The sequence below is a fragment of the Sturnira hondurensis genome, unplaced genomic scaffold (assembly GCF_014824575.4).
Source record: "Sturnira hondurensis isolate 20B ecotype Veracruz unplaced genomic scaffold, ASM1482457v3 Scaffold0013537, whole genome shotgun sequence".
Lineage (NCBI taxonomy): Eukaryota > Metazoa > Chordata > Mammalia > Chiroptera > Phyllostomidae > Sturnira > Sturnira hondurensis.
The window spans coordinates 2629802-2643402 of NW_028086168.1; the positions used below are offsets into that span (position 1 = coordinate 2629802).

At 41.3% G+C, this 13601-nt stretch overlaps 1 protein-coding gene across 1 annotated transcript in view; it reads left to right on the plus strand.

Annotated features, from left to right (window-relative positions):
- WWTR1 (WW domain containing transcription regulator 1) overlaps positions 1-13114 on the plus strand; it is a 128790-nt gene extending 115676 nt beyond the window's left edge. The window contains exons 6-7 of the mRNA XM_037061840.1: positions 5324-5436; positions 9763-13114. Coding sequence (XP_036917735.1) covers positions 5324-5436; positions 9763-9947 — 298 coding nt within the window. The 3' untranslated portion in view covers positions 9948-13114. The remainder of the gene's footprint in view (positions 1-5323; positions 5437-9762) is intronic.
- The last annotated feature ends 487 nt before the right edge of the window (positions 13115-13601 follow it).

Consider the following 13601-nt stretch of genomic DNA (forward strand, 5'->3'; position numbering starts at 1 on the left):
AGAATAGAAACACTTGGGCAGATGGAAAAGATAATTTTGTCAGGAATATCAACTTCCAGTTAAGATGGAGGCATAGATAAATGCAGCTTGCCTCCTTGTACAACCGTAGCAAAATTACAACTAAAATACAGAACAACCATCACTCAGAACTGCCAGAAAATTGAGGTGTATGGGAGTCCAACAACTAAGGAATTAAAGAAACCATATTCATTCAGACGGGTAGGAGGGATGGAGGGGCAGAGATGTGAAGCCATGGACCTGGCTGGTCCCAGACCCACATGTGATGGATATAAAATGGAAGACTTTCTCGGGAGAGAGGGACCCCATTCCTACACTAAACCACCCAGCCCAGGGTTCCAGTGCCAAGAAGAGAAGTCTCCATAACTTCTGGCTGTAAAAACTAGTGGGGTGTGGGTTGGTGGAAGAAACTGAAAGATTCTCAGGCCTCTCCTCTTAAAGGGCCTCACACCACACACACTTACTCAGACTCACTCCCAATGAGCTCCAGCACCAGGGCAACAGCTCAAAGGTCACCAGTGGCATATGAGGAGAAAGTGAAGTATCTGGCATCAGGGTGAGAGCTGGGGTACAGCTTCCTCCCAGGGAGAACGGCAGACAGCAGCCACTGTAACTTATCACCTCTCCCCCACACAGAGCCACAGTGCAGTGGCACCATATCTGAATTTCCATCAGCCTGGCTCACATGGTAAACCCCACCCTGGTGATTACCTAAGGGTCTGCTCCATCCAACTTACAGGCCTACCCAAGCAACTGTCTCACCCCAGTAACAGTGTCTTTTCCCAGTGGCTGGGCTAGATGTAGGCTTCAGACCTTCCTAAATCCACTCAAACAAGCAACAGCTGAGCCCAACCCCCGTACCTCTCACTGAGTGTCCCCAGGCCTGGCACTAGCAGCAGACATCTGCAGATCACTTTGTAGCTTATGCCAAGGGACCTCAGACTGAACACAGGTGGAGGCTGACCTTGGCCTGCACTACCCAGGGAACCCCAGAGCCTGTATACCCAGCGAACAGTTACAGACCATGTCAGAGTCAGAGCACCACCCAGCCACCTCCACAAGCCATAGAGAGAGGTATTTGCTGGCCAGGGGTCACAGCCAGTCCTGCCAGCTGTCTGGACTGGGTGAATCCCTCCCATTGACCTGCTGACAGCAACAAGGTTCATCTACAAGAGGAGGGTGTACTCAGCCCACCCAGAGAGAGCACCTCGAGTACACAGCTTGGGAGATAGGGGAGGCTGTGCCATTGCAACCTGCAGAACACCTATTACATTAGGACACACTACCAACACACAGAATCATAGCAGCTCTACCTAATACATAGAACCAAATGCAGGGAGCCTGCCAAAATGAGGAGACAGAAAAATATGGTCCAGATGAGGGAACAGAACTCCAGAAGAACTAAACAAAATGGAGATAAGCAATCCATCAGATGCAGAGTTCAAAAATAGTTATAAAGATGCTCAAGGAACTCAGTGAGGACCTCAACAGCATAAAAAAGATCCAGTCAGAAACAAAGGATTCACTAATTGAAATAAACAACAACTTATAGAGACAATAGTAGAATGGATGAAGCCAAGAATCAAATCAATGATTTGGAACATAAGAAAGAAAAATATGAATTTCCGGCCAAGATGCAGGCATAGGTGGAAACACTGTGCCCCCTCCCACAACTAAATTTAAAGACAGCAAAGTTTTAGAAACAAAAATGCAGCCAAAACAGTGAAAACTGAACTGTACAAAAGTCCTACAACAACGAACCACTCAGCCAGACTGGTAAGAGGGGCAGAGTCAGCGGCAGAGCAGGGTCAGGCTGGAAAGATCGTTCCGTCCGACCAACCCAGGAGCAGAGGCAGAGGCGGTTGGTGGATCCCAGGTGTGGGGTGGCGACAGGCAGATCCAGTGAGGGCACAGGGCGGCTGGTTGACTGCGATCACACATTCATGTGCAGATAAACCAAGCGAAGGAGCGAACAGTGAGACAGACTGCTCAGGCTAGGGCCCTAGCGATGGGAATTAGAGCCTAAAAGCACCAACTGGAAAGACTTTCTCAGGGTCGAGGGGCTGGAAGAGGCTCCCAAGCTCACAGAGAGTTCATTGGAGAGACCCACAGGGTCCTGGAGAGTACACGGGCCCACACACCTGGGAACCAGCACCAGAGGGGCCCAATTTGCTTGTGGGAAGCTGCAGAGGGGACAGAAATCTGAGAGAGTGGAGCAGAGCAAAGCACCATTTTTTTCCCCACCCCCACATACAGCATCACAACCTAGCGACTGAGTAGCCCGGCCCTGGTGAACACCTAAGGCTCCGCCCCTCAAACATAACAGGTGCGAACAGACCAAACATTATGACTCAAGAACAGCTCAAAGCCCCAGAGCCTATAATTCTAAGTGACCAAGAAAGAGCCAGCCTTTCAGATGCACAGTTAAAAATACTGGTGATCAGGATGCTCACAGAACTGGTTGATTATAGTCACAAATTAGAGGAACATATGAAGGCTAAACTGATTGAAATGAAGGGACATGCACAGGAAACCAATAGTGATAGAAAGGAAACTGGGACTCAAATCAAGGGAGTGGACCAGAAGGAAGAAAGAAACAACCAAACAGAAAAGAAGGAAGAAACAAGAATTCAAAAAAATGAGGAGAGGCTTAGGAACCTCCAGGACATCTTTAAATGTTCCAACATCCGAATTATAGGGGTACCAGAGGGGAAGAGGAACAGCCACGAGTGGAAAACTTATTGAACAAATAATAAAGGAGAGCTTCCCCAGTCTGACAGAGGAAATAGACTTCCAGGAAATCCAGGAAGCTCAGAGAGTCTCAAGGAAGTTGGACCCAAGAAGGAACACACCAAGGCACATCATAATTACATTAACCAAGATTAAAATGAAGGAGAGAATCCTAGAAGCAGCAAGGGATAAGGGGACAGTCACCTACAAAGGAGTGCCCATCAGACTGTCAACAGATTTCTCAAAAGAGACCTTACAGGCAAGAAGGGGCTGGAAAGAAGTATTCCAAGTCATGAAATCCAAACACCTACAGCCAAGATTGCTCTACCCAGCAAAGCTTTCATTTAGAATGGAAGGACAGATAAAGTGCTTCTCAGATAAGGTTAAGTTCAAGGAGTTCATCATCACCAAGCCCTTATTATATGAAATGTTAGAGGGACTTATCTAAGAAAAAGAAGATAAAAATATGAACAGTAAAAGGACGGCAATCTCACAGTTATTAACAAATACATCTAAAACAAAAGCAAACTAAGAGGACAGCTAGATCAGGAGTGGAAACATAGAAATGGAGATCACATGGAGGGTTAGCAACAGGGGAGTGGGAGGAGAAGTGGGGAGAACGTACAGAGAATAAGTAGCATAGATGGTAGGTGGAAAATAGACAAGGGGGAGGGCAGGAATACTATTGGAATAGTATACAGAATCTAAAGAATTTGTGATACATGGACATGAACGAAAGGGGGGAATGGTGGGGGAAGGGTGTGCAGGGTGGAGGGGAATGAGGGGAGGATGGGACAACTGTAATGGCATAATCAATAAAATATATTTTTAAAAATTAAAAAAGAAAAATTACAAAAAAAAGAAAAATACATTAGTACAGCAAGAAGGAAAAAGAATCCAAAAAATCAAGGATAGTGTAAGGAGCCTCTGGGTCACTTCGAATGTTCCAATATTTGCATCATAGGAATGTCAGAGGGAGAAGAGAATGGGCAAGAAAAAATAAAAGAAAACTTTCCTAATTTGGTGAAAGAAATGGACATACAGTCCAGGAAGCACATAGAGTCCCAAACGAGCTAGACCCAAAGAAGACCACACCAAGACATATCACAATTAAAATTCCAAAGGTTAAAGATAAAGAGAGAATCTTAAAAGCAGCAAGGGAAAAGCAGATAGTTACCTACAAAGGCGTTCCCATAGGACTGTCAGCTGATTCCTCAAAAGACACTTTGCAGGCCTAAAATGGATTGGCAAAAAGAATTTAAAGTTATGAAAAGCAAGGATCTTCAACCTAGATTACTCTACCCAGAGAAGCTATCATTTAGGATTGAAGCTCAGATAAAGTGCTTCCCAAACAAGTTCAAGCTAAAGGAGTTCATCATCAAGAAGCCCTTATATGAAATTTTAAAGGAACTTATTTAATAAAAGGAAGAACAAAACTATGAACATTAAAATGGCAGTAAATTCACAACTATCAACAATTGAATCTAAAAAACAAACTAAGCCAATAAGCAGAACAGAAACAGAATCATAGATAGGAAGATCATTGGGATGGTGGCCAGGTGGGAGGGGGCCTGGGGTAATGGGACAAAAGGTGAGGGAATTAAGAAGTACAAATAAGTGGTTACAGAATCATCAGGGAGATGTTAAGAGCAAGTGTAGGAAATAGAGTAGCCAAAGAACTTACATGCATGACCCATGGACGTGAACAGAGGAGGGGGTCACCGGAGTGGGGGTGAGGGTTAAGAAGGACAAAGAGAAAAACATTGGGACAATTCTAATAGCATAATCAATAAAGAAACAGTAAAACAAACAAGAAAAGGGTGTATCTTCATGAGTAGAAGTAGTCAACCTTAACTTTGGTCTTTTAAATTCAAATAAAGGGCAGAATTCTGTTTCCTGTGCCTTGTCTGCCCTTCCAGAGGATTCTGGCAAACAAAAACAAATGTGAAAGTTATTAAAAACAGAGAGATGAAAACAAACAGTAGCTGAAATAATGAAGGAAAGTTTTTAAATTGTTGATTTAAAAGTATTTCAAATGTTCAGAAAAGTATAAAGAATAATGTAAGACCCATGTACCTAAAACCCAGATCTTACATTTTTGAAATAAGTATTACAGTTAATATTTAAACTCATCCCTTCTACTACTGAAGTGTGTCTTCTGGTCCTTCCCCCCACAGTGGTCACACCATTTTCAAGTTGGCATGTGTTCATCACCGGTACTTTTATGCTTCTTATTGCCTGCTAACGCGTGCATCCAAAAGCAATGTTCAGCATTGCTTGGTGTTTTCTTTTAATATACATAAATAGTGTTCCAATTATTTTGAAGGAAAAAGGAAATCAGTGTCATTTTACTAGGAACAGCCAGTTTTATTTGCTTGCAATTTATTAATTTCATTGACATTAGGATGTATGTGTCAAAAAAATTAAAAGGAGGTGCAAAGTCTGCCTCTCTTCATCACCTGGAAAGTTGGGTAGAGTGACAGAACCACACTGGGTTAGGATTTTCATGACTATTTTAATTTTGAAATATCTTTAATGGGCTCACACTGAAGTTTCTCCATCTTTTGCTCTCCAGAGGGCCATATCATTCGAGGGAGCAGAGCAATGACAGTGGCCTGGGGCTAGGGTGCTACAGTGTCCCCACAACCCCGGAGGACTTCCTCAGCAACGTGGATGAGATGGACACAGGTAGGAGGAGCAAAGCCTGCAAGGACTTGCGATGCATTTGTATTTTTAAATTGTCTTTTTAGTCATCTCAATTCTAAAATCCAATGAGAACCACTTAATCTCAAAACAACATAAAATGACAGCTGAAAGGCCACCCGACTCCCCAAGTACTGTTCACAAACTCTAGCCCCTTCCCTATAGTTTATACAAATATAGTTTATGTATGGGACCAGGCTTTTAAATCCTGCTTTTTTTCCTCTTTGCTTTTGCTTGTCCTTGCTCCATCTAGCCCTCTCCTTATAATCATATTAACATACCACCGTCTGCTTTTCCATTCTTCAACAGGTGAAGAGTTAAATGCAGTTTGGTTTTCATTTGTAACGTATGGGACACTTTTGCTCTTGACGAGGGTACTGGTTTGTAGTTCCACCAGCATGCAGATTTTTTCATGTCGTTCGCTGCATTTGGAAGGCAATTGGCAGTGGGCATCTGGAAAGTTAAGCAACTCAGAGGATTCTAAATTCTCAGCTCCAAATCCCAACAGTAACAATGCCCTCTCTCAGCAATTTAAAAGGAGAGTCAGGGTGACTTGAACCTATTCCCTGGCCTGCTCCACCTTCAGTCCAGGCTTCACTTGGCTTCCTGGTTACCTTTCTTTGTCTCCTCTTCTCAAGGAGAAAGGCCTTCAATTGCAAAAACTGAATGTAGTTTTATTAGCTAAATCTAGAGTTAGTTATCAAAGTCCTAAACCTCCAGAAGATATTCTAGAACCAAAAATAACAACAGCTGAGGTGTCCACCATTTGGAGTTTTTTGTTTTAATGTTCTTTTTTAAAAGATTTTATTTATTTATCTTTAGAGGGGAAGGGAAGGAGAGAGGGAGAGAAATATCAATGTATGGTTGCCTATCATGCGTCCCCTGCTGGGAACTGGCCTGTAACCCAGGCATGTGCCCTGACTGGGGATCGAACTGCGATCCTTTGGTTTGTGGGCCCGCACTCAATCCACTGAGCTACACCAGCCAGAGCTGGAGTTTTTTTATGCAAGTGTCTCCTTTCTCTTCACTGGTGGTAGAAATGAATTGTTCTGTGATGAATATAATTGCTTTCCAACTACTGCTGTCCACAGTGCTTGTGTTTGTCACACTCTGCTGCCAGGTGCCTGTGCTTCCTACTCTGAATCTGATTTTTCAGTCAGACGAGACACCGTCAGTCAGCCAGCGTAGGGTGCTGGAACGGCTGCCTCGGGGTCTCATGGCAGGGCATCATCTTCATCTTTAGAGGGTTGTACAGACTGTCTTGTGAAGAGTCACACAGGAATAGTTTTAACTATTTGTTTTGTTTGACTTTGACTTATTACCTCAGTTTTTCCCCTCTATTCCTGCCTCCCTTCCTTTCTTCATCCCTTTATTTTTTAGTGTGAGATTTATCTTACCTTCTTTGGAGTGGCTCCTTCCTATGTTTAATAATCGTTTGCTTCATTTTTTAAACACTGGGAAGCCAGTAAAGATAAAAAGCAAAGTTAAATAAAAAAAGGATAAGGAGACCTAAACCTAAGCTTGGCATAAATATAAATAAACAAACAAGTAAGTAAATAAATAAAAAGGTGGCCTCGAGTGGGTAAATAGGAAATGTTTTAAAGCCTCAGTGTAGAGTTGTTTTCCTGAGAGGAACATAGTCCTTGCAGGCAGGCAGCCTAAGTGGACTTCTTGCTTCTCCACTTCCTGGGTAAGTCTTAGAGCCTCCCTGAGACACAGATTCCTCACTGTAGAGGGGGTGTAATGCGCTGACTTCTTAGAGTTGTGAGGAGTCATGAGATCACAGAGCTTGGCCTTCATTTCCCCTCCTTCTAAGAAGGTCGAGGTAATGTACAGAAGAAATCTGGTAAATGTTAGGGCTCCACGTTAACCCAGTTAATGAGTATCAGCTCACTGGGTTTAGGGTCACCTCTGTGACGTCTTTGTAGGAAGTGGCCGTGAACCCTCAGGAAAGGAGAAATGTGATTATACTCGAACAAAATGAGAAAGTGACAGTGGGCAGAGCTCGAGTGTAGGTAGAAAAGGTGTGTTAAATCCACTGACCGCGTGTTGAGTGGGAGGAGCCCGCTGAGCACTGCCCTTGCAAAATGCCCTGGAAACCACAGCTGGACTTGGTGTGAAGAAAGTACAGGAGATAGACAGCAAGAGCAAAGCCTGAGAAGTTATTCATCCTTCCAGAATATTCTGAAATAATCACGCCCTTATAAGATTTGCATGATTTTTGTCTCTCCCACTTTTTAAATGGATATTACTACAAAGACCAAAAGGATTGCAAAGTTGCTCCAAACAGATTTTGTTATATTTAAATTGTTAACTGAAAAGATTGCAATGAGATTGCAGAGTTGCTCCAAAGAGAAATATTTTAAAATTTTTAACCTCAACAAAGAACCCTTACTAGTCTCCTATGTTTTCAATGTCTGAAGAGAAAGGATAATAGGAATTCTTTAAAATAGGGAGCTTTTGTTTGGCTAAAAACTGTATTCTTGAGTTATTAGAAAGTTGAATGGAAAATCGAGATAAATGATTCTAACTTGGAGATAAAAAAATACATCTGGCACCTGAAATCAGATATTTTAAATCTCACTTCCATCTCTTACACTCTAGTGGGTAGAAAAAGTTATTGTGGATATTCTTTTCTATTTTGATGTTTTCAATATGTGGTTAAACTTGATTTAATTTTTCATTCCCTTTTGCAATGAAAATCCTATAAAATACTGTCAAGAAACATTGATATTTTACGAGTCACAGAAAAGTCATTAAGCTTTGCTATCACCAAAATGAAGTTTGATTATGTTTCCCTCATCACTAGGAAAGATGTAATTTTTCTTACAGAAAAATATTTAATGCATGTAGTTAAAATGAATTTTCTGCAGTTTTACTCAGAATAGTGAAATTTCTATACATGCTTTTCAGGAAAGCTACCACACTTTTGAGACACAAAAGCTAATTTAATGAGTTTCTTAAAATGATGCCGAGTGGGAGCTGGCCTTGGTTATCAGTGCTCCCCAGTCTTTGGGTATCTTTTGTCCCTTCAGAAAACTGCTTGAATTAACTAGCTGTTCTAATACTGTGTAACCAACAGGACTGAGCTCCCAGGTTCTTTCTCTAACACAATCAGGAAACATTTATTGCAGTTGTGTATGCATATGAGTTTGTATGTGCAAACGGTGCCCAGAGCCATGGGGCCATGGAGCCCATCATATGAGGGTTTCCTCCAGTTTGTGAAAAAGGTACTATAATCCCAATTCCATATGAGTAAACTGAGGGCCAGACAACGCATATACACCCAAGTTATGTGTGTCTAAGTTCACACAGCTAAAAAGGTCAGTCTGCTGGCACAAAGATCAGTACATTTTCTCCTATACTATTGTTTATGAAGAACACATATTCCTCATGTTCTACCCCAGACGTTGAACCTTCCTCCAATGAAGGCAATAACCTTCACTGCCAATGAAGCCCTCAAGCATTTTCTTAACTGTGTTCTGTAGACTCTAGTTCTATCTGGATATAAATTCTGCCGAAAGCAAATCAGGTGATTCAGTAGTTTTAGGAAATAAATTTCCAAACAAACAAGATAAACAAAAGTGGGTTTTTTTGTTTTGTTTTGTTTTTACTGCAAGACTTCTCAGGACCTTCATACCCTCATTGCATTATGACTCACACGTTGTGAGAAAGGCAGGTAGCTGGGTGGGGTGTGTGTGTGTGTGTGTGTGTGTGCAGGGAGAGGGATGACCTACAGAACCCACTTCTTAAAATGCTTTGAAATCAATCCCTAGAGCTGTCTATGAAGACAGTCTTTTAATAACACGCTGAAAAGAAACTCCTCACCACTATCTTTGAACATAAAGAGGGAGGACATGGGTGCCCAGAAGCTTGCAATTAAATCCTGAGATTATACCCCGTGATGAGGAAGTTACTACGGGCAGGGCCTCTCTGCTCTTTCACAAAAGAGCTCTTCAGGCTGCTGTCACGGGAAAGCACGGGTCGTAGGTCAGACCCAAAGGGCCTTCACACGCGCCTTTCCTGCCTCCCTGGGCTTCCCATTATGGACCATGTCTGCCCAGAGCAGTGAAAGATTCAGCCGGCATCTCCGTGCCTGCTAGGAGTGAACATCATCCCCAAGTCAGTGTCTGTTGTGGCAGTTGAAATTTTGCCCAGAGACGGAATATTTTAGACCTGCAGCAATATAATCTTCTGATTAAATTTAGGCAGAGCACAGATGAAGATGAGAGTCATTGTTAACATTTGGACTCTCCTTCTCTCAAAAGCTTAAGAAGGGAGTTAAAATGGTTTCCTTTCATTCTGTTACAGGAGAAAACCCAGGACAGGCACCCATGAACATCAACCCTCAGCAGACCCGTTTCCCTGATTTTCTGGACTGTCTTCCAGGAACCAATGTGGACCTCGGCACTTTGGAATCTGAAGATCTGATCCCCCTCTTCAATGATGTAGAGTCTGCTCTGAACAAAAGCGAGCCCTTTCTAACCTGGCTGTAATAAATCCCATTGTAACTTGGGTGCAGCCATGACCTGACATTTCCTGGGCCTCTAGGAAGAAGCGATGGAGCAGAGCAAGTCTGCAGGTGAACCGCTTTCTGCCTCCATGACTCATGCTCCCGCCTTTCCATTTGGCCAGTTTAATCATTGCCTGGATTTGATTGACAGTAACTTAAGTTAAACGTAAATAAATATTCTATTTTCATTCTCTGCAAGCCTGCATTGCTGTGGTGGGTTATGCAGAATAGCTTCTTCGTTTTTCTCTCTGCAGCCCCATGACTAAGCTTTATGGGTATTAGCTGAAATTTATACATCAATTGATTATAAACCATAAAAAGCTGACCACAGGCAGTGAGTTCTGACAGGTGGCTCGGTCCAGGAAATGTACACAAAATTAGACCCGATTTACAGTTTCAAAAACTATTGATGACCGTAGTACCAAATGCTTTAAATATTTAACCCAAGCTTTAAAAAAAATCATCGTATGGGTAGTAAAATTCTGCTGTATGGAAAACAATGTAGTTGTGAGTCCATGCTGGTTTTGATGATTCTTATTACTCTGTCTTTACGATGTCACACACATTAGTTTATCCTCCATTTATGTGGTAGCATCTAGACAACTAGCCCTTCTAGCAGGCGAGTGGCGGCCGTGGAAGCCACAGTCCTATGCTACAGATCTGAGGAAAGTGACCAGTTTGGTACTGATTATGAGCATTTGTCAAACAGACAGTTTAAAATTGCAAGTTGGATTTTTTAAAAGTTGCAGCTTAGAATTTGATGTTTATTTTCTGATGCACTATAATTTCATAGCTGATGACAAAGGGCAGCCAAGGGTTTTTGATAAATCACTGGCAACTGTAATTTTGTCTTTTGAAACTGTTCTGAAAACATCGGGAAAGCATAGCTTTCCACCTGATGGGCGCACACAGTAAGCTGTTGCTTTTTGAATTCTGAAGCCTTGTCAGTTTTGCTTTTAAGATTTCAAGTGTTTAAAGTAGTCTTATCTATGAAACTGTTTGAAGGATGAAGCAGATCTCTGACTGACGTTTTAAAAAATGCCCTTTGCGGGTATATGGTGGAGACATATGTTTCTGAATTCAGTAAAATCGATTCCTAAGTATGTTACCCTAACCCTGTTTGCTACAGTTGCTATAAAAAGGCATGAAATATGTACTCAATACCTCTTATATAACCAAAAATTATTTTTTACTAGCTTTTAAGGACTGAGAGAGAGCATCAGGTTCACCTGGCATGCACTCTGTCTGCATTGCCAATGAAGTCCTCAACTGTTTAATGTTTTCAGCTGACATTATTTATAATCTATGAATTTAATATCTTTTTAGAAAGACAATAATTCAGGTCTCTGAGAGGAACCTTTCAATTCCCAGGGGGGCTTATTTGTTCGGAATCTTAAATAAGATCCTTTTTGATCTATCATAGTATAGACAGAAAGAATACATTTTATCTCGTTGGAAAGAAGGCATGTGAAAAGGTCAGAGGTGAAGTAGTAAAAGTTATGGAATACAGTGGGAAGCATACCGGTTGTGAAGCGGAAATCGACAAGTTGTAGTACCCCCAAAGCAAGACAAGCAGGAGGTAGAAGAGGTGCCCCAAAAGAACAAAACAGCAATTTTCTACTACAACCTTCATTCCAAGAGTGTTGTAGGAGAAAAGCAGCCTTCGGTGCACTTTATGTGGTGGGGAGGGGCAGGGGCGGCGTGGCCTGTCCATGCCCATGCTGCCCATTAGGAGGACAAGGCAGAAGCCTGCTGTCGCCTCCAACACCATGAAGAGATTTCTTTTTCCTGAAGACCCATGGTTTAGGTTCCTCTGATTCCTTCTCTCCCCAAGTGCTCTGAGAGAGACAGGGGCGACGTTTGTGTTGCTACTAAATTGAAGGGAGCACTATATATTTTTTCTCTTACAGTAGTAACAATTGCAAAAACAGTTGTACATTCTAAGGAAAAAACAAAAAACGAAAACAAGGGACCTAACAAAACTGAGCAGTGTTACTGTATTTTTTAAAAAATATTTTTATAGACTCATTTTCAGGTTATCAAATGTAAAAGAAACAGATTCCCCTCTTTTTTTAAAGTAGTTAAAACATCAATGATTTATATTATCAATTTTTAGAAGTAATTTCTTAGTAAGCTTGTGGCATTAGAAAACACTAGAAGTTTTTCTAGAGAAATTAGTTGAAACATTTATTAATGAACATAAATATTTTTCCAGAATTAAATATGGACCCTGACTATGTGTTTACTAATAGATAAAGCCAGATATAATTTTTTGTTTGTTTTTATGGCCCTAAAATATGGCCTTTGTTAAAGAACACTAAAGCTAGAAATCGACATAAGAACAGCTTTTTAAAGGCTATTTCCTATGATTGTGAGTGTCAAACCCCCTGCAGAATCATGATAAGGTGCTATTTATACTGTTTTTCTTATTAGAGAACAGCTGCCAGGATATCTAGTTATGTCATCCTGTGTCAATCATAAATTTCGCATTTCATCCAATAGTTTTGCCATAGAAAAGTCATATTAAAATTGAAAAATAATTTTGGAGATCTTTCTAGGTCTTTTTTTTCTGATTAAACATATTTTTCTTGACGTTAAAACCTATTTTCAACTCTGTGAAATCTAAGTAATTCTTAGTATTTCATCCTAGCCTTTAGGATGTGAAATGCCATGTCTTCCACAGGAAGCACATCACACAGAACAAGCACCTTAGTGTGCTGGGGTGGGGGCAGCAGTTCCCGCGCGTAGGAAGGCTCTCTGCAGCAGAAGGGGATCTGGAGTGACACAGGTATTGGTGATTATGAGTCGTGTTCTCATGACACGAGGAAGGAATTCCTGAAAGTACAACTTTTATGAGAAACAAAAGTTGTCAAAAAGAAATTGTAGATTAATTTAATTGGCAAAATGGATGATTGACAGAGACCATTTCCCTAACACACTACATCATTTATGTGCTAGTACTTTAACTTTAAAAAAATTTACTCCTACATTTTGTAATATGACATATGTGTGTTTATTTTTAATTTAGAATGCTATGCATACAACAGTATGCAGCCAAATCAATCAGATCAAACCATTCTACCTGGACTTTGGTACTGGTTTTTACTTCTCTGATTCTGTATAAGAAAAATAAATACAATTGAATTTCCACTTGTAAGGCTTTGTGTTTTTATTGTGTGTGTGTTTTTTACCGAGGGCTTTGGGTGGCACTGAAGACAGGCTTATGCAACCCTCTTGGCAGAGAATGAAAGACAGAAAGTTGTGTAGGCAAACATTTTTTGGCTCAAATGCCTGTTTTTTAATATTCTGAATGTCCACAGAATTCTGGTTTCTACATTATTTGAAGTGACCCACTAGGATTTACTTTAAAAATCCACTGTCCTTCCAACACCCTCACAGATATAACTGAGACAATGGAACTGGAGGAATTCAGTTTTTCTTCTATTATTAACAGTATGGTTTACCTTTTGGTTGTCAAAACTAAAAACAGCCCCTCACCCTTCTGTGTGTGTTCATGGCAGTCTATTTTCTCTGCCTGTCGAGTCCCTTGATTCTCACGGTCATGATATACCTTTGTCACTGCACAGAAACACTAGGTGAGAGCACTCTTAGTATGAGAGTGTTTCAGCCCTGGCTG